Source organism: Sphaeramia orbicularis, chromosome 16 (genome assembly GCF_902148855.1).
Source record: "Sphaeramia orbicularis chromosome 16, fSphaOr1.1, whole genome shotgun sequence".
Classification (NCBI taxonomy): domain Eukaryota; kingdom Metazoa; phylum Chordata; class Actinopteri; order Kurtiformes; family Apogonidae; genus Sphaeramia; species Sphaeramia orbicularis.
In genome coordinates, this window is record NC_043972.1 from 47,813,003 (window position 1) to 47,839,697 (window position 26,695).

The 26,695-nt window shown below is 38.8% G+C and overlaps 1 protein-coding gene across 2 annotated transcripts; it reads left to right on the top strand.

Annotated features, from left to right (window-relative positions):
* Positions 1–20: 20 nt before the first annotated feature.
* LOC115435169 (beta-1,4-galactosyltransferase 3) lies at positions 21–24,876 on the top strand. 2 transcript variants are annotated; one of them, XM_030157401.1, is made up of 7 exons: positions 21–174; positions 14,796–16,102; positions 19,506–19,741; positions 20,877–21,064; positions 21,156–21,278; positions 21,457–21,561; positions 22,349–24,876. In XM_030157401.1, exons 2-7 carry the CDS (start codon positions 15,829–15,831, stop codon positions 22,602–22,604), a joined length of 1,182 nt encoding a protein of 393 aa, XP_030013261.1. In that variant the 5' UTR covers positions 21–174; positions 14,796–15,828; the 3' UTR covers positions 22,605–24,876. The 2 variants fall into 2 exon arrangements, with proteins under 2 accessions (XP_030013261.1, XP_030013263.1); XM_030157403.1 differs by lacking the exon at positions 21–174 and adding an exon at positions 297–565.
* The last annotated feature ends 1,819 nt before the right edge of the window (positions 24,877–26,695 follow it).

Genomic DNA, 26,695 nt, shown 5'->3' on the forward strand with positions numbered 1-26,695 from the left:
TGTGCGACACTGAATCTTCATTCACTCAATGAAACTCCCGCATATCACACACACACTCATACACACACACGGCAACTTCAAAACATATCGGAAATATAGAAGAGGGAGGATTATGTGGGAAGATCTACGGCTAACAACTACACGACCAGCTGCAGGATAAACGCTGCTGTTTCGGTAAGAACCAGACACAAATATTTTGCTAACCGACACCGAAAACAACAGTGTTTGTTTCGGGGCTGTTAGCTAGCTAGCCAGCTAACTAGCGTTAATGTAGGTAACCCGCAACGGCTGGCTCGGCACGGTTTGGCTCGTCTTGACCGTCACAGCTGGAGGAGGATCAGTTGTACTCGGATCTCGGATGAGAGCAGTTTCCTCCGCAGTGTTGCCTAGATTATGGCTTTGAAAGTGCGGTAGATTATCTCTGGTTGGACTAATTAATAAGAGTTAACGCCAGTTTACACAACAGTGGGAAGACTGTTAAGGTGACGGCAGCTCCACTTCAGAAGTCAAACCCCCACTACGTATTTTACAGAAACTGCTTACACAGCGACGGGAACAACAAAAGGTACAGTTAATACCATTTTAATGTTAAAATCCACCTTCTTGGTTAACGCTACGTATATTCAAGTTAACTTGGTTTCTCAGCCGACATTGTCCATGCTAGTTAATATTAGCTAAAAATACGTCTCTCACTCAGTAGGCTTGTTAAATATTTAATAAACATAAAGTTAACAAGTTAGTTCAGCTTGACTACTTTTTGTATCGTTGAAAAAACACAAACACAAGTACAAAAGTTGACTAAAAAGAGATTCGAGGACAACAGGAAGCTTTTGAGCAACTCCGTTTATTAATAGCTAACTACTCATGAGGTCCAGGAGTTAGCCCCAGACGGGTTCCATGTTCATGTTCCTGTACAAACAGTAGTCAGTGTTGGGGTTGTTTCACTAAAGCACTGCGGGGTGTCACTTTCTAGTTGAAACCGCTCCAGTTCCTATTGAAACAGGTTGGTTGCCGCTGGTCTTTTCTCTGGTATTGTTACATGTATAGTCCACAGCGGAACAAAAGGCTGTGCATGGCGGCCCCCTCCCCCTCTGAACTGTCAAACTGAGTCTGGAGTTAAAGTGGAATATTACAGACACGGCTGGTTTTCCACAAGGAGAAGGGACTAATGGCTCTTATCATTTGGCAGGTGGACATTATTGTCAGTTATAATGTCCCAGGCTTTCTGGGCGATCATCTCCGACTCACAGTCCACTATTCAGTTAGTGTTAATTTATCACCCACACTTCTGTTTCAGGGGACACAATAAAGTACACACTGTAGTACACTCTGAAGTACACACTGTAGTACACACTGAAGGACCGGAGCAAGCAAAAGTAAACATTTCATTTTTTAATTTCTTTTTTCATTCCAATCTAAATGATAAATGAAAGGAGCAGGATGAAGAAAACGTGTTAAAAAATCTGCTTACATCAGATAAATTGCCTTTACAGCTATTACAGTAAACAGTTTACATTATAGTCAATGAAAATAAAACAAATCCAAAATCCATAAGTAAAATTATTTCATTACATGCTTTTATAAAGCTTCTCTATTCTCTTCTAATATAACCTCGTAAACTGAAAAACATCAGTGTCAAAAATGAAAGTTTCACCTATCATTTCTCAAATAGGCTAATTTTTTTAGCTTAAGAACTCCATTTTAGGGAAACGTTTACAAAATTTCAGTATCAGAAGTTCCGAGCCTAGTGATCAATATAAAATGAAACCTATAAAGGACTAAAATATGTAGATGCACTATTAACCATAATAATAATATTTTTCTTGCTTGTGTAAGTGATATTGTAAGTCTGTGAATCTGTAGGGACAAATTATTCAACAGTACAAGAATATAGAAAGGTTATGTACAATAAAATTATTTGTAAAATATGCTCTGCTATTAGCTGTAACCTGTATATCACTTCAGTTGTTACCTAATATGTTTAAAAAAAAAAAAAAAAAAAGTTTGTTTGCATATTTGTAGTGTTTTAGTTCCAGCAAACTCTTTTTATCTGATACTGAACAAAGTGACAAACTGCTGTCTCCGTGTCACAATATATTTGTGTTCAAAACTTATGATTTAAACATTTGTTATCCATTATTGATCACAGATGTAGTTTAACATCATAGCTAAAGCCTTATGTTTCATTTAGTATCAATTTCTTATGAGAACACCATGTTTTGTACATTTATGTAAAGTAAAAAAAAAATAAGATGTTCATTTTGTGTCCCTGTGTCATGCAGCAGTAATTTAAGTATTTTTATCCCAAAACATTATAACACAGAGCTTATTGAACATGAATTGTGTCCCTGTGTCTCTGCTTGATTTGGCCCTGAAGCCTTCACTCACTGAAATGTACCATAAGAAATAAAATCTGTCGCATTAATTTAGAATAAAAAAACACACAGCATAACAAATCATATGTACCTCATATGTGAAGTACTGGCCACCCAAATGTCAAAATAAAAGTTTTAGATTATGTTAAAGCAAGACAGTAACTACAGGGTTAATTTTGTTCATAGTCATGTACTATCTTTACATGTGACATGCCTGTTTGTTTTCCCTGTCTTTCTTGTTAAATTGGGATATAGTGCAAGTTTCTCCTCAGCACATAACTGGTGGTGGTTAATGCGACTATGGAACTGTGATCATCTAAATTTGTATCGGCGTGCTATGGGTGTTGTTTTGTGTCAGTCACAATCATATGGGTGTTATGGCCTAAAAATGTCACCTCAACTGTAACTTTCTTTTTTCAGTGTTGTGGACACTTCTAAATCAATTTTGTGTGATTTAAAAAAATAGTTTTCTTTTGTAAAACATACAATGCATATGTGCATATGAATAAACAACAATAGTAACAAAAAACTACTTTTTAGGGCAGGGGTGTCAAACTCATTCTAGTTCAAGGGTCACATACAGCCCAATACGATCCCAAGTGGGCCGGACCAGTAAAATGAAAGGCTTTTCTCTGTATTTTAGAGTAAAGAAAGTAAGTGAAGAAATTAGATTAAGGAAAATATTTACATCTAAAAATGTGAAGAACATGAACAAGCTAACTTTCTTTAGAAAAATAAGTGCACTTTTAACAATATTATGCCTCAGTTTATCATTTGCACATGTGCATTACACCTTACAGATCACAGTGGATCTAAAAAGACACATAACATTTGGTAACAGGTATAATATTGTTAAAATTGAACGTACTTCTCCGAAGACATATCAGGTTGTTCGTATTTGTTCAGTGTATTCACAATTTTTGTGAAAGGGTAGTTTTTTTAAATGTATTTTCATGTTATTTTACTTTTTATTTCTTTATTTTGTAGTGTTTTTATCATTACTGGTCTGGCCCACTTACCATTTACCATACAAATTAGTCTTTATGTGGCCCCTGAACTAAAATGATGTGGACTCCCTTGACTGTTAATATCTTACAGTAATTTTTGCTCTTGCCCCAGGCCTTATGTTTGTCACCAATGTCGTAGGATATCAACATGTATAATTTTATTTCTAAAAATAATTTACAGTAAAATAAAGCACCGCTGTAGGACTGTGATGGGAGAAACATATTCACATTTAAGTAAACAGGTTGCATTTCAGGGATTTAGGTGCTGCCTAAAATAGCTTGGATTTTAAGTGCAGCATCCAAGCTATTTGTAGAGCACCTAAATGAATGTCAAATCAATGTGAAAAATGTTGAAATTAACTAAAATGACTTCAGATCGCATTGTTGTAGTTGGTCCGAGGGAATATCTGAAAAAAGCTTTGGTTATTATTTTTTATTATTTTTATTAGTCTTTCCAATTTTCTGTACACAAATATAGTAATAATGGTAGTTCAATATGTTGTCACATCATGTGTTTTTTTCTCAATTGAGAACATACAGTTTTCTTGAGAAACATCCTCCAAACACTCCTAAAATTTAAGGAAGGCAATGTAATAATCTAGAATAATTGAAAAATAAATCTACATTCAACCTTCATGACAGTCCTGTCCTCTGCAACCACAGCATGTAAGGCCCTCCAACATTTAGCCTAGGTAAAACCCTGCATTTTTAACTTCAGTTGAGTAACAATGGTCTACAGAGTCAGCACTACTCTGGATTTTGCAGTTAAACACAATTTTCATAGAGCAATAAAATTAAATTCATTGAATTAAATTAATATATTTCGCATATTGGGCTATTGAGAATGATAGTGGTTTTGTTGGTATCAGCTCATGTGACTGATTAGATATAGTTTTTTTAATTTTTGTATTAGATATTCCCTAAAGTTTTTATCTGTATATTCTTAAATCGACAAATGCAAGTGCCTTCAGCTTGTAATGTATCGTATGTAACATTAACCTCCTGTTTTGTTTTGGGTTTTTCTGCTCACCTGGGGGGGTTTCTATAATCTCCATGGGTGTCATTGGAGAGTTTGCCACCCTATGTAGGTTACTCTGATTGGAGAAGGGGCTGTCCCTGATGTATTGGCTGTAGCTGCAGGTGAAGCTGCACTATGGAAATTGCATGAGCAACTAAAGTTAGAGAGATAAGGAAAGCAGTCAGGGAAAACTACATCATCATCACCCCACCAGCCCCCACCCCTCCTCAGCAGTCTGTCCCAGTAGAGTCGGACTCAAGGGAACAGCCATAGAGACATGTACCAGCTGCACCCACAATGAATGGCCAGGACTCAGGATGGGTTACCATGACAAGGACGCTGGCACGCGTTGTTATGCAGTCACCTCTTTCACTGGGCATGTTTACTCATTATTTCATTGCCTGGTTATGCTGCATGGGTTCTTAAGAGCAAAGGCCTGCTTGTGATGACAAAATATCCATAACTTTCTTAACCTGTTTTATGTAACATTTGTAGCGATTTGGCTATGTAATATTTATTTAACAATTTGGCAGCTTTCCAAGTAAAAGCACTGTTTGTGGTTCACAACCAGCTCCCATACTCCTTTATCTACTTCTCTTTAAGACATTTTGAAATCAATCAGTGCTGTATTTGAAATCCATTGTAAAGAGTTTAATCTTATCTACAGACCCTGACCCTTAACTCCTGTTATCAGTAGTAAACAGACAGTGTTTTACCATTGTGTCACCGCCCTGCCATTTGTTAAGCCTCTTCTTAGCTATTGGTCACTACCAGAACTAGAGATGCACTGATACCACTCTTTTCCAGACCGAGTACAAGTACAAGTACTTACATTTGAGTACTTGCCAATACCGAGTACTCATGTGAGTACTTAATAATACCATTACGGTTCTTAGTTACTTTTGAAAATGTGCTTTATTGTCGCTGTCATTAGTTTGACTGTAACAAAGTGCTGCTACTGACATTTAATGTGTTTGAATGAGCATTTCTCAATCAATCCACCAGGGGGCGCTGCTCTTAATTAAACATACTGGCCGAATACCATGAAGAAAAGTAAAGTTTTTTTGAGAAGAAGAAAGTCTGTAATAATAAACATGGAGACGACAGAGGTAACACTAATGTGGATGCTAATGTTGATGTTGATGATGGTAGTTGTCATAAATATATCAGTAGTTCCCAGTGGTATTCTCCGTCTGGGTATGCATCCACGAGCATCTGGAAAACAGATGGAATGTACGCAGAGGACGGACAGAACACTCCGTCCGTATCCTTCTGTGTCTTTAACGTTACTTTTGTCACTGTTATTTAGTTTGAAAAATCTCCACACTGCTGACATTACTCCGCTGCCGCTCACCTGCTGCGCTTAACTGCAAATGTCACGCTGCCATAAGTGGTATCAGTGTGGTTGTATTGGAGTACTTTTATGAGTACAAGTACAAGTACACACGCTGAGTATCGGACCTGATACCCAGTACTGGTATCGGTGCATCCCTAACCAGAGCCCAGGTCTTCCAGTAGTTAGTAAAATGTCCTATTACTGTGATGGAAATGGTTTCCTCCAGGATTACAATGCCCAATCCAGAGGGATTGCTGGATTTTTTTTTAACGAAAAGTCAGTAGATCTCAACCCAATTGAGCCCTGCTGTGAGATTTTGGAGCAACATGTTAGACACTGCCTTATGAATGAGTTGTAATTGTTAAACATTATGATTAAATTAGGTTTTGTGAGGTTTGAAATGATTACCAAGTGATACAACACTGTTAACCATCAACTGTTTTATGACTGCAGTTGGTGCATACTGTTTTTGTGAACAAAATGATAGACCTGTGCATCCAATTCCTTTAGCTGATTTAGCTGATTCCAACCCGGAATAGGCTAAATAAATGTCACACAGATACTTTGCATAACAAAACCCCCAAACTAGATATGCACATGCTTCTCATCAAGCAAATGCACGTGAATCAACTTGAAGTCAGTTGCAGCTGTTTAAGTGTGGTCTTCATCGTTTATGCAAATGGATAAATGTGTTTGACTTTACAACATTCTGGTGTTGTAAAATGTAAATGTAAAACAGTTATAGCCTTTAGTCTGTAATTTCAGGCATTTTATTTTCTAAGGACATGTTTTTTTAATACGCTTGGGGCACTGTACATTTGTGTTAACCCTCCTGTTTCCTGTCATCTTTAATGCAGGTCCCTGTGCTGTTCTGTTTCCTGTAAATATGAATGATTAATTGGTTGGTTACATTTTTTTTTTTTTTTTTTTTTTTTATGAGCATAGATAGTTACCAAATACGATCTCCACATGTGCAGTCATCTCTTACATGCAGACGTTTTCCTAAATCCAAGTAAACATTGTACAAAGTAGCGTGCTTTGATAGACTTTCCCCCACTCTCAAAGTAATGGATTTTAGCAGATTAAAGCAGCAATAGGACACATTTACAACTGGAGAGCTCTCACTCATCCTCAATAGACTTGATGCATTGAACTCATGACATGCTTGGCCTGATGTAAAATCCTTGTTCTCATCCGCTAATACAGAGTTCTGCTACATGCCTCAGTGGGGTGACAAGGTTAAGGCCTTTACCAGACAGTGTAGGCTAGGTTTTATGGTAGAAATATTTTCTATTCTCTTTCACACAGAAGAAAAATACAGCTTTGAAGTCAATAACTGTCAGCCAGTCACTGGCCTTTGTATAAGCAGGCTAAAACCTGTGGGTGATTACACTCCAGTAAGCCCAAAGTGCTGTTAGACCAGAGCTCCAAGTAATATCCATGACTACAACTAAACACTAGCCTCATTGTTCATGAATTTGTAGGTTATTTTTATGATTAATCAATTAGTTGTTCAGTGGTCAATAAAATGGCAAAAAAAAAAAAAACACTGCTTTCCAAACCCCATGGACATGTTTTGTCCACAGTTCAAAAGTCTACTTTTTTTTTTTTCATAGGAAGTAAAGAAACAAGAAAATATGGCTGGACATTAGTAATGAATGACAACAAAGACCAGAACATTTAGGTTGTAAAATTTGCTAATCTAAGCAGCTGGAATCAGACTTTATTCTTTTTTCTTCAAGTGATGAATCAATTTTCAGAATAGTTGACAGCTAATCAATGAATTGTTTCAGCTCTACTTTTATCTTAACTCTAGTTGACGTGGCATGGTACTGTTATGAAGACGGACCACATCTCTACTCCATTTTCATTTGCTGTGAACCATCTGTGCCTGGAATTCCTGGCTTGTAACTACCTGTAGTAAATATTCCACAGTGTTGTAAAAAGGGTGATTGAAATGCTGCTGATCAGCTCTAGTTCAGAGGAAGCTGGTTGTCTTGACAGCTGGAGTGGAGATATAAGCAAGAAACGAAAAGTACATTGTTATAAGCCAACCAAGACTCTGCAGGAATGTGTAACTGGGTAAAGCTCTGCTGTGGTTACCCCCAATGCGACAGAGTTGTTGATCTCCCTCTGGGGCTGCTGCGGCTGTACATGTGTGCATGCATATGTGCTCTGTTGGGCCCATGAGAGCTGAATCGCAGTGCTGACCGCAAGCTGATGATGATCTAAATATATGCACTAACTCCCTTATTTCATCCCCTTTATTCTCTCTGCTCTTCATTCTAATCATTATGCTCGTTCTCTTGGCTCCTCTTCTTCCTATTCATTCATGTGTGTGCAAGCATGCATGTGGACATAGCATATATGTAATATTAATGGCCTGTGGGCGGGCAAGAAAATGTCCCATTTTGTTGGCTGTTATGTGCCATGTTTACTATTTAACGCACATTGCACAGTGAAGAAAAGAGGAAAGGAAGGCTGGGGGTGCTGGGGAAGGAACCACAGAACCAGGAGGAGCTCGCGTTGGTCTATCGTTGTACTGAAACCTGCCTGGTTTTAAGTTCAGAATGTTGAAAGGAGGGATATATGTGCAGGAGAGACAATGAAGTCAAAAGCACATAGTGTACCAGACAATTGGCTGTTCTCCCTTTTACCCTCGAGCTCCCCTTAGTTTATTTTGTCCTCTTTCTCTCTTAGGTTCACTCGTCATTGTCAGCCTTTTATTTAATGTGGAAAGGTCTGTTGAAATGTACTTTTTGGAATCTCTTTTGTATGTACGTTAAGACAGTACCTGAGCTTTGTTTAAGGAGGTTTCTCAAGCCAGGTTTTTTCACTGTATAGGCCAACTCATGTACATCATAGCCCTCAAGCACTACACCTAACCAGACTTGTCATTTCTGTATTCATATTGCATTACACATGAACATGACACTTGAATAACTGGAATATACACCCAAGTGTGGGATTTTCCTCTTGCTTGTGTAACAGTTCAGATCTGTATCCCAGATTGATTCCTCTAACCATGTTGCATCCTTGATAACCTGAGGAGTTTAATCTCCTCCAACAATGAAGCTTTGGTGAAAGAGCATGAAACAAGTCTCAATCATTTGTTTTCGCATCGGATTGTTTTGTTTTCTGGATCAAATGTCTGAGTGGTCGAGCTGTGGGATTAACCAGAGCCATTATGGCATGATCTTTATAAACCATATCTGTAATCTATGAAGGTTATTATGGAGGCCTGGCAAAGTGAGAGGGGTCAATCTCCCATCTGCTCGTAGTTCCACACAGATGAAAATCATCTGCAGCCACAAGCAAGATACTTTGCTCTTCCTTTTTGATCCACATTCCCACATGGAGGAATTTATTATCCTCTTATTATTACAATCCTCTTCAGTCAGCTACAAAAGCAAAATCAACAGATCTGCAAACTTGAGCACGTCAGATAAATGTCATGAGTAGATGTGTCCAGCTGATCAAGAGGACACTGTATGTATTTTATGAGTTATGAGTCATTTTACATGGAACATTGTACAATACAAGAAAATGTGTTTTTTGCAGTCCTACTTTAACGTGGCAATTTCCTGTAGTGGTAAAGTTGACAAGATAGTGGTAAGATTTAATATCTTCTCACCATTGTAAAAGGAAATGTAGTTAGATGCAGCTTTTCAAGTTCATGTTATCTTGCACGGAAATGTTAAAATACACTCTTAACATCAAAAAATAAAAAACACAGTAAAAGATGGATTTATAGTTTGTGATGAAAATATAATGATACATAAAGATCATAGAAATAAAACTGTGCAATAAATTATTGATAATTATTGCATTGTAGTTTTTGCTTTTGAATTGATGTTTAAGTGCTCTTGTTTTTCCAAATGTTTGTAGAGATATGGTTCAAAATGATTAGGAACTATATATTTTTATAGCCAAAATTTGACGTGAGATGACCCATATATCCCTCCAACCCATATGGTTTAACCCAGGAGTACAGGTAGGCGATATATATTGCCTACGATAATATCGTAAATGTTGATTTGACAATGTGCAACTTTACATTGAGTATGCATGCTGTCTTGAACAGAAAACAAATGAACAGTGCATAGATGGTAAAGGGGAAGTGCATGAAAGTTTTCATCGGCCGAATGCGTGCCTCAGAAGCCAATCAGCCGACAGGATTCAGTCTCGTGGTGACTCGGCGGCACCCAAAACACAACATCGTCTCACATGGAGGAAATATGCAGGAGTCTCCCGTCTCAGTGGATGATTTCATAACGAGACACAGGTCCACATCACTAGCCTGGAAAGGTTTTGACAAGACTGATGTTGGTCAAAACAACGTTACATGCAGGCTGGGTCGCTGTAAACGGGGGGATAAACGTGACAAATTCATGGGGCCCAGAATTTGTGGGGGGCCCATAGAGCAGTGGAGGGGGTCCAGTGGATACAGGTTAGAAGTTTTTAAAATTTCGTGTAAGATCTGCTGTATAATAGAGGCATAGAAGCTGGGAGTTGGACGTTGAAACCATGTTGAGTTTCAGTTTTCTTTCACGCAACGTTAGTTACGTTAGTTACGTTAGTTATGGACCACACACCCACGAATATATCTACTGCCCGTACCCCACATACACACAACCCCCCCCCCCCCCCCCCCCCCCACACACACACACACACACACACACGTTTGCAGATGTATGAAGCACATTAAAAACAAACAAGAGCTGTTGTTCTGAAACACTGTGTCTATCCATAAATGTCCTGGTAAGCAAGTAGATTTTTACAGCATTTTTTGTAAAAAAAAAAATAAAATAAAATAAAATAAAATTCACATTTTAAAGATTATCGTCAGATTATAGTTATCAGGAAATTGGAAAAAAATAATCGAGATATTTTCTTTTGCCCATATAGCCCACCCCTACCCACGAGCCTCAACAACACCTAATCCCTTTTAAAACCTGCATGATAACATCTTTCATCAAATTGCCCATTCTTGCATGCAGCACAATTTGCAATATTATGCAGGTGGATGCAAATGCTTTAGTGTTTTCCACAGACCTGTGCTATATGTATAGTAGGGAGTGGGGGATCAATGTGAACCATCCCAAATTTAAAGTCTTCAGTTTGTGGCATTATAATTAGTTAAAATCATTCAATGTGGTATTTAGTAAGTAACTCATCATTATTCATCAAGTGACTAATGGACATTAGCTCGTTTATTTTTGTCTTTTTAATTGAACTGAAAAGGTGAGATTAGATGAAAGATCAGAACAGGTTTGTGCCCTCATATATTATAAAATTGTATTGGATTTCATTAGTGTGGTACAAGGTTTTTGCATAGGCATAGTAAATTGCACATCCATTAGCCATGGTGATTAGATTTAACTCCTGCCTACAGGGCCTGTGCTATTCTGTCTGCCTTTTCTCATGGATGTATTATGCGATGTCATTGTCCTCCTTTTGCTCCATGAAGTTATCAGCTCTAGTTATTTGTCACTGGGTGAGAAAATTGACTTGTGGGATGAGACTTAGTAGCTCGCTTTTACCTACAGCAAGAAACTGAACCGAAAGAAAGGAAGCAGAGATGAGTTTCTGTTACTGTAACAACACACAGACACACTCAGAATATCTGTTGGCCTGATGTTAGATTTGCCATGGGAAATTGAAAGGTTAATGTTTTTCAGAAGACTGGCATAATTAATTTTACCAAGTCTGCTAGCTGCTGTGTTTTTGGAGGAGCTGTTCTGCTCGCTGTAAAAGCAAATGCCAGTTATGGACCAGCCAGCTGACAAGTAGTATTAAACAACAACTGACAGTAACGTTACCATGAATGTTACACACTTTAACAATAACATGTTAATAAGGCAATGGCTACTGCCACAGTACTGTGGCATGAAATATTGGTTTGTCTATTGCCACAGAACCAATCAAATGTTAGTATTTGTACTAGAGCCAATCATGGATACGGTTCCATGAACTCATTAGCCTCTTGTTGCCACAGTACTGTGGTGATGTATGGCGTGCACTTCAGTACATTCTTTTATGTATTTTGCCACCACAGTACTGTGGCAATTGATGGAAGAAACGACAAATTAGTGATTGTATATAGTATAGAATAGGAGCTATTGTTCTAAATATGCTATATGTTGTTTTATGGTGTTCTTTGCTCTGTGCAGTCAGTGGAATTGAGGTTGGAGAAGGTGGGTGGAGTTACATGTTAGATGCGGCAGTGTGCTGTGTCACTTCTCAGTTCTGTGTCAGTTCAGTGTAATGAGTGCTGTGCTCTGAATTCTACACTCTGAATGTTGTCCCAGTAGCTGATTTATACATGTCAGATTTTACTTACCAGTACCCTTGGCACCGTGCTCCCCCCCCCCCCCCCCCCAACGAAATCAAACTCAAGTCTTCCGTGTTGCAGTCCAAAATGTTACCTACTGAGCTAAATCTCCGCTGTCTCTATGTCCAACTTATTTGCTATCTGATTGCCTTGGTACTTTTCAGGATGTGACAAGTTACTAGTCTACACAGGATATAATGAGGGCGCTGATTGGGTCTGTGGTAATAGACAAACCGATATTTTGTGCACAGTACTGTGTCAGTAGCCACTTCGTATTAATATTCTTACATCATTGATTTGGGTGGATTTCTGCTCTGGTTGGTTGGAGGTTGTGGTTCTGCTGTATTTTGCTCTGTATTACTTTGACAGACAAAACAGATGTACAACACCAGCAGTGAAAGTCATGCTTACAGGCCTGCATGTCCCAAATTCATCCCAAAATTAGTTTGCATCTTTCCATGGTTGGGAGTGAAACTGCTTGCCACAAGGTCTTGTGGTTGTTATGTGACTGCACCCCACCTCGGGTACGGCAGGTCACCACAGTATTTATAATTAATGGGAAACACTGGTTGTCTCTCCCATCTTCCTCATTCTTTACTTTAGATCTCTTTGTTTGAGCTTTGCCTTGTCCTTAGGGCTAACATTTTTTCATTATTCAACTATCTGTCAAAACTTGCTTAACATTAAACATTTACTCTGTACAAGCTACAAAATGCATAACAAAAACAGTTAAAAAACCCCCTAAAACATTCAATAGTCCAAAACCATAAGATGTTTTGTTAACTGTTGGGTAAAACCCAAAGGGTGGCAGATAATTTCTATATTATCACTCATTAATGGATATCTGTGCTTTTAATTTAATTTAATTTTTCTATTTATTTATTTTAATTTTTGGACTCACTCACTATATACACATTGTTGCAGCTCTAGGTTTTCTAATTTTCTTCTTCAGCCTATCTCCTGGAACAAGGCTGTGTTCTGTACCTGTCGTTGTGTAAGTGTTACATGGGTTGACAGACAGACAAACTGAACATGAAAAACAACAGGAGTAAGAATACTGCTGCTACGAGCTGATTCAACCCCCACACATTAAAGTGCTCATAAAATGTTGCTCTTCCCTGTGTAATTAGCATGATATGCGTTGAGGGCTGAACATTTCAGTGCCATAGGATTTAGAGGGAACAATCGATTTGTTTTTCATAAAGCATAGACAGACTGTCTGGGAACCGGCATGGTTTCATTCCAGAGAAGGTAGTTGAGTAGCTTGAATAGCTGCACAGGTAGCATTTGGATGAAAACCTGCTTGGAACCACTAAATACTGCTTTGACCAAGGTAGCAAATGCAGGAGGTACGCAGTGAGGTGTCAATGTGGATTTAACTAAATGCTGGGTGTTGACAGATTAGGGTTGGGTGATAAAAGTGTAATGATATTTATCATGATGTAGTTTTAACTTAAACAGAATTGCAGTCAAGTAAATTAGAAGTAGAAGAAAGAAGGAAGGAAGTATGACTTTATATCAAGACAGTTCCTGTTATCTGTCTGTAGGGTTTTTGTTTACACAGTCAAATATAAGACAAAGTGTTTCAATTGATAGTGTTGACATTTTACTACAGTTTACTCATGCATCTGTTGAACAAACATTTTATCTTTTTTGTTAAGTGTTCTACCTCTACATTTCTGAAATGCTGTAATAAGAGAAATATTTAAAAATCAGAAATAGCAATCTACTTTCTTCAACTTTCACTCAAAACTAAACAAATTGCCTTTAAACTGGAACAAATACCTGATTTGACTATGTGATGATTTCTTAGATCAATCCCTAGGATAAATGCAACAAAGTATTGATTTTTTCATTGTTATTGTTTACTGTCAAGAAATTAATTATCTAATAAACCCAGGTATTAAATACTAAACTAATGACATAGAGTACAAATAGTATTGTCTTGTAATTAAAGCTGTGAATCGTCACTGGTCTCACAATTCATGTCAGCTATTGTGTTTGCGTATGCGTGTTTGAGCTGAAACAGCTGTTTTTAGTGCGTCTGTAGTCTACAGTGCACTTTAAAACTGAGACGATCACAGTTCAAGTTAAAGATTGTGATTGTGATTAAAAATCTTGTGATCCTCTTTCAGCCAGATTGTCCTGCTGTTGTTCAGAGGCTGGCAGCTTTTGTAGTTGTCATGTGTGAGGTTTTTTTTTTCTGTCTCACAGCTGCTCCACCAGTCTGACAGTACTGAGTGGGATTAGGATTAGTGGTCTGAGGCTAGTTACTTTAACAAGCACTAATTAATGGTTTGTGACTGAGATTGTGTTGAACACTGTAACAGACAGCCACACAGCAGGGTTAGAGGTTGTGCAAGGCCTGAAAACACAACATTTCAGGAAGAGGCAGCTACACAGGGCTGTTGAGTTTTTTTTGCTTTTGTTTGAGGAAGTTAGGTATTGCACTGCTTCCTATCCTCTGTCCACTGGGACAGCAGCAGGTTGCTCTGTCCTGGGCCTGATTAGTCAAGGCTATCCAACTGTGCTGTTTGAGCCTCCATGTAAACAAACACAATCCATTTGTTAGGCCTGTATTGCACACAATTAGTCATTGTTTGTATTGGGGGAAACGGTTTGCTGTAAGGACAAAAATCGCTGATGTCAGCAGTTTGAACCAAAGGGTTTCAGTCAATGTAACTGTCCCTCCTCCCCTCCCTGTTCTGTGTGTTTTGTCTTTCAGGGCCCTGCTGGACTGATCAGTGCAGTTCCTGTCCATCCACTGAGCGTAATGGCTGGTGACCCAGGGAGCTGCCTAAGGTGTTGACAGCTCTGAACTGTATCATGATGGGGCAATAGCAGTTTCAAAGCTCTCCCACGTCCGTGTCTTTCTCCATATCCTCCCCCACTTCTTTTTCTATCAAGTTGAAAACCCTCCCCCTAACAAACACAGTCGCACATACTCACACTCATCTAACCCTCTGACCACTCCTCCTCCCATGCTGGTCACGGTTCACTCCCCCCTGTCTGTCCAGCCCGGCTGCCAGTGAGGAGGCAGTGGAAGCTGTGTAATCCTCTGTAAAGTATAGGGGCCTGTACGACTGCATATGCTCTTCTTTTGTCATGGCGCCCGTTGTTGTAGAGGCCTCCCTCAGGAGAGAGCATGAGGGAGAACAGAAGGCAACATAAAAGCTCACAAAGACAGGCCCGACAGAGTGAGCAGAGAGACACTGACGCTGCCATTTGTTTGACCAGGAGGAGGATGAGCTTCACAGGGCAGTGGATGGAATTCACTGGAGGTGAAACTACATGATGTGGGTCTGGCAGTACCACCACACACCAAGCAGAAACAGGACCAACAGTTGACTTTGGAGATATTTGCCACATACTGACCTGCAGCAAAGAATGCAGTAATCAGAAAAAAAGACTATTTTTTTTTTTGTCCTGGATTGGAATATTTTTCTACTTCCCTTCTCTTTGGTCGTCTCTTTGGATTCCAGCGTACCAAAAGTGCCTTTTTCTGTGTACATTTTTATGCTGCATTTAATCTCCATATTGCTACAATTTATTCCACATGGTCATTTACCGTTTGTTAAAAAAACATACATACTATATTCACCAGATCTGAGCGCAATATTCATCACAGCCAACAATCATCACTTTGGTATTTTCTTCCATTTCGGTGAGATTGTAAAGCGCCAAGGTTAAATCAAGCTGGACTTTCTGCAGCAACTTTTCCTCAGACGTCTTGGGTTTGACAGCGCAGGGTCATCACCATGTTTAGTATCCAGTCTAAATGGCGCTACCTTTTCATGTTCCTGGGCATTCAGTTGGTAGTAATGGCACTGCTGTCCCGGGAGGGCTACCAGAAGAGGGTCACCTACTTCATCCGCATCTTCCGCAAGCCTGACACTGTCACCCTGTCAGGTCGAAACCACACAATGCCCAGCAATCTGGGAGGGGACGTATATGCCAACCTCTCCCTCCTACCCAAAGCCCATAACCATGGAGATGACATGCCCTTCTGTCCCAAGACATCTCCTCTTATAGGTGAGTGGCCCCCAAGTGGTTACATGGTTTTAAAGTGCGGATTCCCTTTTCTCCTGTATGTGCGTAGGTCCTTAAAACAAATTAAAATATCTTTAATTCAGTTTTGTAAATACAAGGATTTAAAAGACATTAATCTTTTGTAGGGTTGAGCAAACTGGCCTAAAGATCATCTTCCTTCAGTCCTCCTCTAGTTTTCTTTGGTCTCTGGAGGCTTAGTCTGTGTGTGGTGGCTTTTTGTTGTTATTTGACAAGAAACTTTGCATTTTGTACATCTCTTTTGATTGATAAAATATTGCCAACATCTAAAATAAAGTAAACAAGTAAACACTAGTCCATATTTCCGGTACAGCTGCAGTGTGTCATTGTTTTCCATTGTTTTCCACACTAATATAATTATATTAGTTATATTAATGTGATATATATATTGGAACATTATTATTATCATATTTTTCTATTAGTCAGTCTGCCAAAATCATGAATAAATTGATAGAAGTGACTCCTACCCCTTCTGCTGAGCCCCATGGGGTCTTTATTTTAGAAAAAAAATTTATGATAATCTTTTGTTCCCTTTTTAAAATGTTCCATTGGCTACATATTAGATGTTTGCCTCTTTTTGAAAATCAGACTGATTTTGTGTTAAAGTTAGTAAAGTAGCTTAGATTTGTGTGAAAGGGCTCAGTGGACCAAATGTCTCATTCCTATGGTACACATCACTAACAGTAAAGCTATGTCCACACAAAACCGCATCATTTCCTATCCGATCTTTTTCTTTGTTGTTTTCAGAAAACTCGTTTCAGGAAATATCTGCGTCCACATGAAACCACTGAAAACAACTGAAAACGATTTAGTACCGATGCCAGGCCTGTATGTGGTGTTGTAATGTTCTCACAAAAAAATGAAAAAGAAGATGTGGAGTATGCACATAAAACTTGCTTGGTTCTACCAGGTCTGATCCAATATTTTCTCCCGGTCACCCCTCTCTACGGTAGATCCAAGAGCATGTAGTGAATATTGTTATCTATGGTTGTTTATTGCTCATTGTAATGAAAGAGTAGCCGAAGATTTTGATTTAATATTTCCAATAAGCTCAATAGCTGTTGTAGCATGAGCACTACTCTGAAGTCCACCATTGTTGTCATTGTGAAGTGCTTGCTTCCGGGGTGAAAGGCTAGAGAGGTGGGGCTATTACATCATCATTTTAGAAAATTTGGGGTTTGGTCGTACAGATGAAGACATGAAACTGGCATTTTCAAATGTATCCATTCTGGGATCCGGTTTCAGAAGTTGCGGGTTCAGTGACTGAAAGCGCTGGTTTCGTGTGGATGAAAGGCCTATCCGATACAAAACTTTTGCAGATACGACTGAAACTCTTTTTGTATGGACAGGGCCTAAAACAGTCATTACTACAATGCATTTAATGTTGATCTTTTAGAGCATGATGGGAAAATTGTTTCAAATCACGTCAATGTTCAAGGTACTTTATTATCTCCAAGGGGCAAATGATTGTACAGCCAGCGGTACACACATCAAAAACAAATGGCAGATACAATACAATAACACAAATCACATCATCTATGGTTATGTTGACGCTGGAGAGACAACTTCACTGACGCAGAACAGACGGTGGAGATAAGAGTGACAGTTTGATACTTTAACAGTTTAACTGCAAATCTTGATCTTTTTTGACCTATAAAATTATCATCACATGTAAATGTGATTATCCAAACAGGATAAAATGAATGACCTGTCTTGTGCCTTTGACTGTCATTTTTAAGGTCCCATGGATACAGAGAGTGGGAGGTACCACACCTTTCTATTATTGTGTTCCAATATGAAAACCTGTGAATGGGTTCATCTGGTGAATTCCCCTGCAGCAGTCAACTATGTGATATGTAGTTAAATAGAGAATGACATTTACACATTCACATAGCGGCTGGTATTTGTGTAAATACTGTACTTGGCTGCTATTGTTTAGCTTCAGGTGTTGAATTGACTACGTAAGTGTCACCTAAACGCATCACAGTAATACAGCTTCTATTCAGTCTCACTGAAAATTGAGCCATCAGTTGTGTAATGACAGTTGGCAGAGAGTTGCACAAAAGGGTTTGCTTAATATTATGAACTGGGTGTACACTGATTTAACAAAGACAGAGTTTCTGTGAAAAAGAGTATCATGTAGCAGTACAGTTCTGTCAATAGCAGGTAATTCAGGTCAGGGAACTTGAGGAAACAACATTCTGAGACAATGACATCTTCATTGACTTAAAGCTGCGGCAGACTTTCGTCACCAATTTTTCATCAAATCTGTAAAACCCCAGTCATAGCCGAAGTACCACAAATCCGTAAGCCTTTCCATGATTACTCACCTGAATCTCTTCCCTCACGGTGAACAATTTCGAAGTGTACTCCACCATAAACAAACCATTTGTTTACAAACAGAGCCGATAGGTAACTAGGGCATCTTTGGAATTTTGTTGTGATGTGCACTGTGGGAAACGGAGCTCCAGCTGTTTCTACGTCATGTTTGTTGCAGCCATATGATATCATATGGTTGCACTGCCGCTGCCAGGTGGCTGTGCGAACCTCCACTTCCCACAATGCATGTCGCGACAAAATTCCAAAGATACCCAAGTTACCTACCGACTCTGTAAACAAATGGTTTGTTTATGGTGGAGTACACTTTGAAATTGTTCACCGCGAGGCAAGTCATTCAGGTCAGTAATCACAATTCACAAATCCTATGGAAACAATTATAATAAACTTCAAAATAGTCAGTACATGGGTAAAATTTAGTCAGTTTTTCGGACCAAGTGTTTAGTTTAGTGTAGGACCAAGTTTATCGTTGAAACAAACACTGTTTATACTAACAGCAAGGTAATTGGACAAACATACTGATGGAAGCAGCAGCTCTACTACTGTCACAGATGTTTAATATTCCTGCTGCAGGTTTATGTCATATTACACAGACAAGCTAATGCTTATTGGTTTTTAGTGGAATGTTCTCCCAGTTCTGATTGACATTGGGGCTTTTTGCCCCCTCTGGCCTTATTTACACTTTCAGACCATGGTGATAACTGAAGCCATTGGCTGCTTTCTTAGATAAGTAAAAAAGAGGATAAGTGGATTGAAATAGTTTTCACAACCTCAGCTGCTACTTTTTGTAGGAAAAGAATCTGCTTTTTACATCTTGTGATACTGTTATGTAATAATAATGATTAGTTGATGAATAATTCAGTGTTAGTATTGTTCATTGTCTCTACAGAGAAAGTGTTTAGTGCTGTGTGTCAGACAGAAAAGTCCTTTTAAGCTGAGGTGTCCTATTCAAATCACACTCTTAACAACCTAACCAGCGTATTTGCCTAAACTCCTTTGAAAGTATCTCATTTCCTGCTGCTCCTCACAGGTGGGCCGATCCACGTCAGCTTTCCGTCTGGGCTCACTCTGGCAGAAGTCCAGAGAAAAAATCCACTGGTAGTGCGAGGAGGCCGTTACAGGCCGCCCGACTGTGAGGCAAGGCACCGAACCGCCATCATTATTCCGCATAGACACAGAGAACACCACCTCAAGTTCCTCCTCTACTACCTACACCCTTTCCTGCAGAGGCAGCAGCTCCACTATGGAATTTACGTCATTCACCAGGTAAAAACACACAGTCATTTACTAAATAATACAACACAGACATAAAGGCAAGGGAGTCATTTGAGTAACGTGTTCTGTAATGGTTTAGATGCTGTAGATGTAAGATTCTGCTTGTGCCTCCCTTTAATTTGGTTGCTGCTGTTCAGACAAGATGAAGAGTGCCCCCTAGTGTTGTATCTGAGGAAGTGCACATTGAAGGCTGAGGAGGCTCATTTGGCTTGGACGGTGTAATCTTCTTAGCTGTTTGTTTCATCTCAATCAGATCAATTCCACTGTACTTTATCTGTTACACCACTTAAGCTGGATTTGTCATTACACTGACTGTCAGAACTTTGCATTTTAATGATGAACTAAAAAAACCTGGAGGCTCACTGATTATACATGCAGACAGTGTTACAACCTGAGATTCGAGTCTGCTTATCTAGTTATCAAGGAAAATGCACAGATTATTAATCCCATTGAAATAAAGGTTTTATCCAAGTCAAAGATATAAACTTTGACTAATATGTAGGGCTGCCTGTTGATTAAAAAAGATGAACTAATTTGCCTTTGTTAATTGCAATTTTTGTCTTTCTTGAGCCTTCACTTTGCAATAATGGATATTTAAATGTAAAATCAGACACCAATGCAGACAGATTACAACAGATTTTCTCCTATGAACTACAGATAGCAATAAAAAAATCATGAGAACAGAATGTTTATATCTAATATGCACCGTTATATTTAACAACAACTAACAACAAAAAGGTGTTCCATGGTCATGTGACAAATGAATACCAAACAGGTTTGTAGTAGTCAAGCAAATATGGAAAGTAAAACAAGGGAAGATTGTTCTGAGATTCATTGCAAATAATAAACACTGCTTTTATTAATGTTCTGCTGCTGTTAGCTGATGAGTTTATACATTTATAGTGTACACAGTTTCCCCCCAAAGTTACAAAAACAAAACAGATGCTGTAGCAGATGAATTATAAATTGTGCGTCAGCCATTTTTCATTTCACTCTGACAACAAAAGCACTTGAACACAATGCACTTGTAATTTTCAATTCTCAAGTGGAAATGATCATCTTCCCGACAGCACATGAAGGCAGCATGAAACGCAGTCACCAGTTTAAGTGTCGTTGTCTTCTGCAGGCTGGAAACTACACCTTTAACAGGGCCAAGCTCATGAATGTGGGTTTCCGCGAGGCCATGAAGGAGGAAGACTGGGACTGCCTTTTCTTCCATGATGTGGACCTTATTCCAGAGGACGATCGCAATACATATATCTGCGACTCCAACCCTAAGCACGCAGCCATCGCCATGGACAAGTTTGGATACAAGTATGTCCTCTGTAGCCTTTGAAGGTTCTTCTCTTCACAGGAGGATCTCCCTGACAGAAAATACTTACAGGGGCTTGTTTGTGTTTTTCAGGCTTCCATATAAGATGTACTTTGGAGGAGTGTCTGCCCTGACGCCGCTGCATTACCTCAAGATGAATGGTTTTCCCAACAACTACTGGGGCTGGGGTGGAGAAGATGATGATATTGGAGTCAGGTAAGAGTTGTTTAGGGCCAGGTCCGATGATTATGTCTGCAGACTCTGCTGATGCTGAAAAGTTATTACAAGTATAAACCTCACAACAGCCATCATTCAACTGTGTCACAGATCCAAGGTTATTGTTTGTTTTCTGTCCTCTTGAACCTCATGGTGAGTGGTGGTGGTTTATTTTCAGAGTGTCTCTGGCAGGGATGTATATCACCCGTCCATCACTGAAGGTGGGCCGTTACAAGATGATTAAACACAAGCTGGACAAAGGCAATGATGTGAACCCAAAGAGGTAAATTAAAACTGCTGATGCACATGGGAAATATTCATTATCTACCTTTTCCTGGATTTGAATATTGTTTGTTAGTTGTGAGGTTTTTGTTACGATCCAGACTCATTTTGAAATGTGTATTTTTTGCTGAAGAAACAGCTATAGTTCCCAGTTTTAGTCTACATTGAGATGGTAACAATCTGAACTGAAAACGCAAAAGTGCCGTTGCATTCTCACTTTTAATTCCGTGTTTAGACGTGCATTTTGGGGGGGAAATCTACATGCAGATGGACATGCAAAAGTGTGTGAAATTTCCTTTTTATCAATGTGGTATGCACACCAGGTGGAGAACTTATCTACTTCTCTTCCTGTCATTATCCTGTATTTCTTATCGTGAAATACAATCACAAAACAGGAAACAGAACATGGCGAAGCAACGCACAAAAACTGACAATTTTGTCTGGACAAACGAGGAGGTGGCGTTATAGCTTAACACCACTTGAAGGTCAGGGCAGGGAAGTAATCCAACATGTTGTTTTTCTGTACTGGCACGTGCCTGTGATGACAAAAAAGTTTTGTGTTTTCAACCCTTTGGATGGTGTCGTGAGAGTGGAGTGTTTTTAAGATTTCCACTCTAGAAGGTGGTTTCACTTTTTTGCACTTTCAATCCCCAAAAACGCTGTTGCTGTCTAAACAAAAGGCACGTCTGATTAAATACTTTTTCGTTTTCACCCGAGAGCGTTGTCATGTGAACTGGGCCTTAGTGTGTAAATGTGGTGGTCCTCATTGTCCACTGCTCTGTTTAAAGGTTCAACATGCTGGCTAAGACTCGCCAGACCTGGAAGCTGGACGGGATGAACACAGCCGAGTACGAGATCGTCTCACGGGAATACCAGCCCCTCTACACCAACATCACTGTTAACATTGGCACTGAAACTGGTCTGCATCCCCCTCCCCCACCGACTGCTGCCAAAGCTGCTGTCGCAGTGCCCGCCCAAGATCCAAAGGCGAAGGGCCCGGCCGACCCCCCCACCAAACTGAAGGAGGGCCAGTCACAGAAATAGTCCCCCCACCAGACCACTTCTCCTGTGTCACTCTGCCATAATTTCAGTGGATATTCCTATGAGTGCCCGCTGCAGGATGGTGTTTTGGAGGGTCCGCTGTTGACTTTTAATCATCTTTATTTTTTTCCATCTCTTAGTGGAGAACATAGTTTGTGGAGAATCAACATTACTCTCAGCTAGAGATTCTCCTCGAACAGTCAGATACTTTTCTGTGTTTTGAGCATCTGATTAATTACAAAGAAAAACAAAAGACAACCTGCTCTAGATGACGGCTCTCCACCTTGGATCACATGACCCTGAATATTCTTCTGAGGGAGCTACAGCAAAGAGTAAAGGCTAAAAGTTGGACTCTGTGAGTTTATATATCTACAGCGCTGTGGTCGCTGGTTAAACCTTGTGATGCCTTAGAAACTTGTTTTTCTTGTATTCTTTCTTCTCTGTAGAATATCTAGAATATTTGGTTTAATGGAACAGTAGCTGCGATTTCTAGCAGCGCCACTGAGCCGCAGACTTCCTGTTTTAGTTTCTAAGCCAATGAATACGTCAGTGAAGGAGACACTTTTGTTTTTGTTTCTGATCGTGTGTGTGTGAAGCTGCTACATTGATTGAAGGAACTTATTTTGTATTACTTTAGTACTGTTACTGCTATGACTGCTTCTGACACAACAGCCAACATGTTCTCCATCATTATCTGCATATATCTGGGGTCTCATTCAGAATGGAGATATGGTGTGTATTTGTTCGGGTGAAACATGGGCTCAGGGTTTATGTTTTCAATAGTCCTCGTAGCCACATATTTTTGCTTCTTTGTTCTGTTGATTAAAAAGAACATTTAATCAAATAGCCTTCGGGCCACAGATCTGTAGACAAAGGGCCAAGGAAAAGTACATTCACGTAGCTTTTCTTATCAGTAATTCAACACAGCCTTTAAAATCATGTTCTATTTCTGCATATCCAATGTGTACACCCTTTGATCAACTTCTTTTTTTGGTGATTGTGTGTTTGTCTTTCAACAGAGCAGATCAGTCCTCTGCCTTCATATTAGCTAATCATCCTAATCAACACACATATTCGTATATATATGTGTTGATTATGGACAGTGTACTATACTGTATATGTGTCATGTCTGACCGCTGGCGTGCTCCTGTTATATCTTCCATACAGTGAACATCTTGTATATTTTGCCCTTTACCTACAGGGATTCTACTAAAACTGATCTAGACCTAAAAGAAGGTGCTTCCTCACATCAGTGCGACAGAGTAGACACATTAGTCTCTAGTCAAGTAAATTAATTCTGCAGCTAAAGCACTAAATTAAAAAAAACATCCTTGTGAGCGCTGTTGTGTGGAAGGAGTATCATGCCCTAGACTTAGACAAGAGATAAAGTTTTGGAAGGTGTAAAGTTCAAATTGCAAGTTGCTGTTGCCTAAATGTCACATGACTTGCAAATCCACAACTCTTTAATAGCTATATATTTGAAAAACTCTGAAAGAACAGTCTGCTATTTAATTTTACATTTTTTTTTTTTTTTAAATGTATTTCCATTCCCAAACTCAAGTTTCAATGTTTCAGGACTTTTTCTTGAACATTACACATAAGTTTTCAAACCAGCTTTTGCAAAGTTTCAATTTGGTAATGCAGTATGAGAACGGTAACAAATGTAAAAATGTGTTGGAGAAACACTATAAAAAAGGAATATTGAATTACAAATGTTTGTAGAGTTTATTTCATTGACCCTGCCAAAACATTGTGCCAGCTCTGAGATGTGCATATAAATCTAAAAACCTAAAATGTTATAAAAAGCTTTTGTTTTTCAAATTATGGCATGATATTTATCCCAGACTGTAAAGAAAGTTCTGCTGTTAGAAGAAAATGGTATGTTTTTTGGGTTGAGAAAAATGTACACGTTAAAATCATGGAATTATCTAAAAAAAAAAAAAAAAAAAAAAGCTCAATATGGTATTAGGTATCAAATATTTAAAGATATTTGAGATATTTGCACATTTGCATTTGCTTCCCTGAAACAGTCAGGAGACACGCTGCTGCTTTACTGAGTTTAGTCTAAAGGAAATTAATTTATAGGGACACCCTGAGGAGGGAAATCTGATATTTCAGGAGTAAAGCAGTTTTGGAAGAAGCATAGAAGTATTTTGAGAGAAAAGTTGTATTGTTACTAGGATAAAGTGAAGGTTTAAGTAAGAGAATGAATCGGCAGCATCTGGACTCAGACTGCTGCGTTTATTTCAGCTGGTACTTTTTGGTCAACTCTTAATCTTAAGGAAAAAAAAACTAAAATACCAACTTTATTCTGGAAATATGAGTTTTCTTTAAATATACTGACTTCATTCCTATATTTGTCTCAACGTATTACAACTTTATTCTTAAAATATTAACCCATAAAGACCCAAAGCCATCTTCTGATCTAAACTGTTAATACCTGTTGATCCACTAATCCTATCAATCCATGTAAATAATTGGTGTAAAATACAGTTTGACATCTTTTCATGGACGTTCAGAGGCTCTGTCATCTTCTACAACATTGATTCACCAGTAAAACCCATGGAGTTGGATCAGTGACAGTGGATGGAGACATTTGTTTTTATGTTCAGTTATTGATATCTTTGCTGAAAAAGTCACTTTTTCTTGAGTTTTCTCTGTTTTTGAAACAATAACCCTCAACTTTACTCTGATCTTTAATGAACATCTACATGATCAGTAAATTAAATATAGGAAAATACATGATTTACATGGAAAAAAAGTGCAAAGTAAGAAAGATAATATTACAGTCAATGGTAATAAATCACTTTAAGGTTAAATATAGAGAAAATTTCAAAAGTAGCACTTGGTCTTTATGGGTTAAGATAATTTTTTTCTGACTACAATATATATTCTCTAAATATCTGATTTTTCTTCTTCGTTGTGGTTATAATACTCCTTCATAGTTCCCTGATGCTTCACAGGAGAAAGGTTGTTTCATTTTTAATTTCTGCTTTGTTTGTCTGAACTGAATGAGCCCAGCGCTGACCTGGTGTATCCCCACTCTTCTTTTGCTCATGCACTGCATGTTGAATCCATTGTTCTCTGACAGATTTGATTGTTTTTAAAAAGTGAAAACGAAAACCCAGTGTGTGTGGCTGTACAGGCTGAAACCAAAGACGACTGCGTTCAGTGCTCTGATCATAGAAGCAAACAAATTTCCCATTCTGTTCATTTCACCAGTTGTCGTCCCCCCCCCCCCCCCCCAAAGATTGATCAGTGTGGTGTTTTGTTAAACCCTGTGCTTTGATGAATGGACAGGGATCATTCAGTTATGTTCTGTTGTCAGATTCTTCCAATGCTGGTATGAGATCACTGTGGTATTTGTGGACCAGACGCGCTCTGAGAGTGGCTGCCTGTGATTTTTACTAATAGACGACCATGTATTATCATAATAATATTTCATCCTACTCAACTTCTATGGCCTTTAAGACTAGCCTTTCAACACTTGATCACTAGTACAACAGCATCTCTCTTAAAGGCCGAATATGCATGGCAGGAAACCCACCAGTTAAGGGTGTGGGAATGTACAGAGCACAATATGGAGATAATACATATCAGTGCTCATATAGTAAATATGAAGCATGCTAAAATGTCAATGTTGTGAACTGGTTTTATTGTGACTTTGAATGTACTTTTTCCTGTGACACTTCTTGAGGTATGTTTTGGCCAAATCTGTGTAAATATAGAGGGTTTACAGGGAAGGGCATTTATGAGCAAAAAGTACACGAGGCTTGCATTACTGAAGTCACAGTGTCCGGTCTCCATTCTGTACTATGGATCACATGAGCTGATGTTTTATTTTTATAAGCTTTGTAGCATTTGGTTTGATTAGACTTCATTCTGATGTGGACAAGCAATGGAAAGAAAAGAAGAAAAAAAGGATAGATGGATGGAAAGAAGGAAGGATGGAAGCAGCCATCACAGGTTCATGCTGAAGCAAATTAGGCTGATGTGTGTTTCAGTTATTCTGCTCTCTTTATGTATTCTGCACAGTCCAGAGTGGCCTTAAATTCATTAATAAACTCATTCATTTAAAAGAAACTGTCATTGTT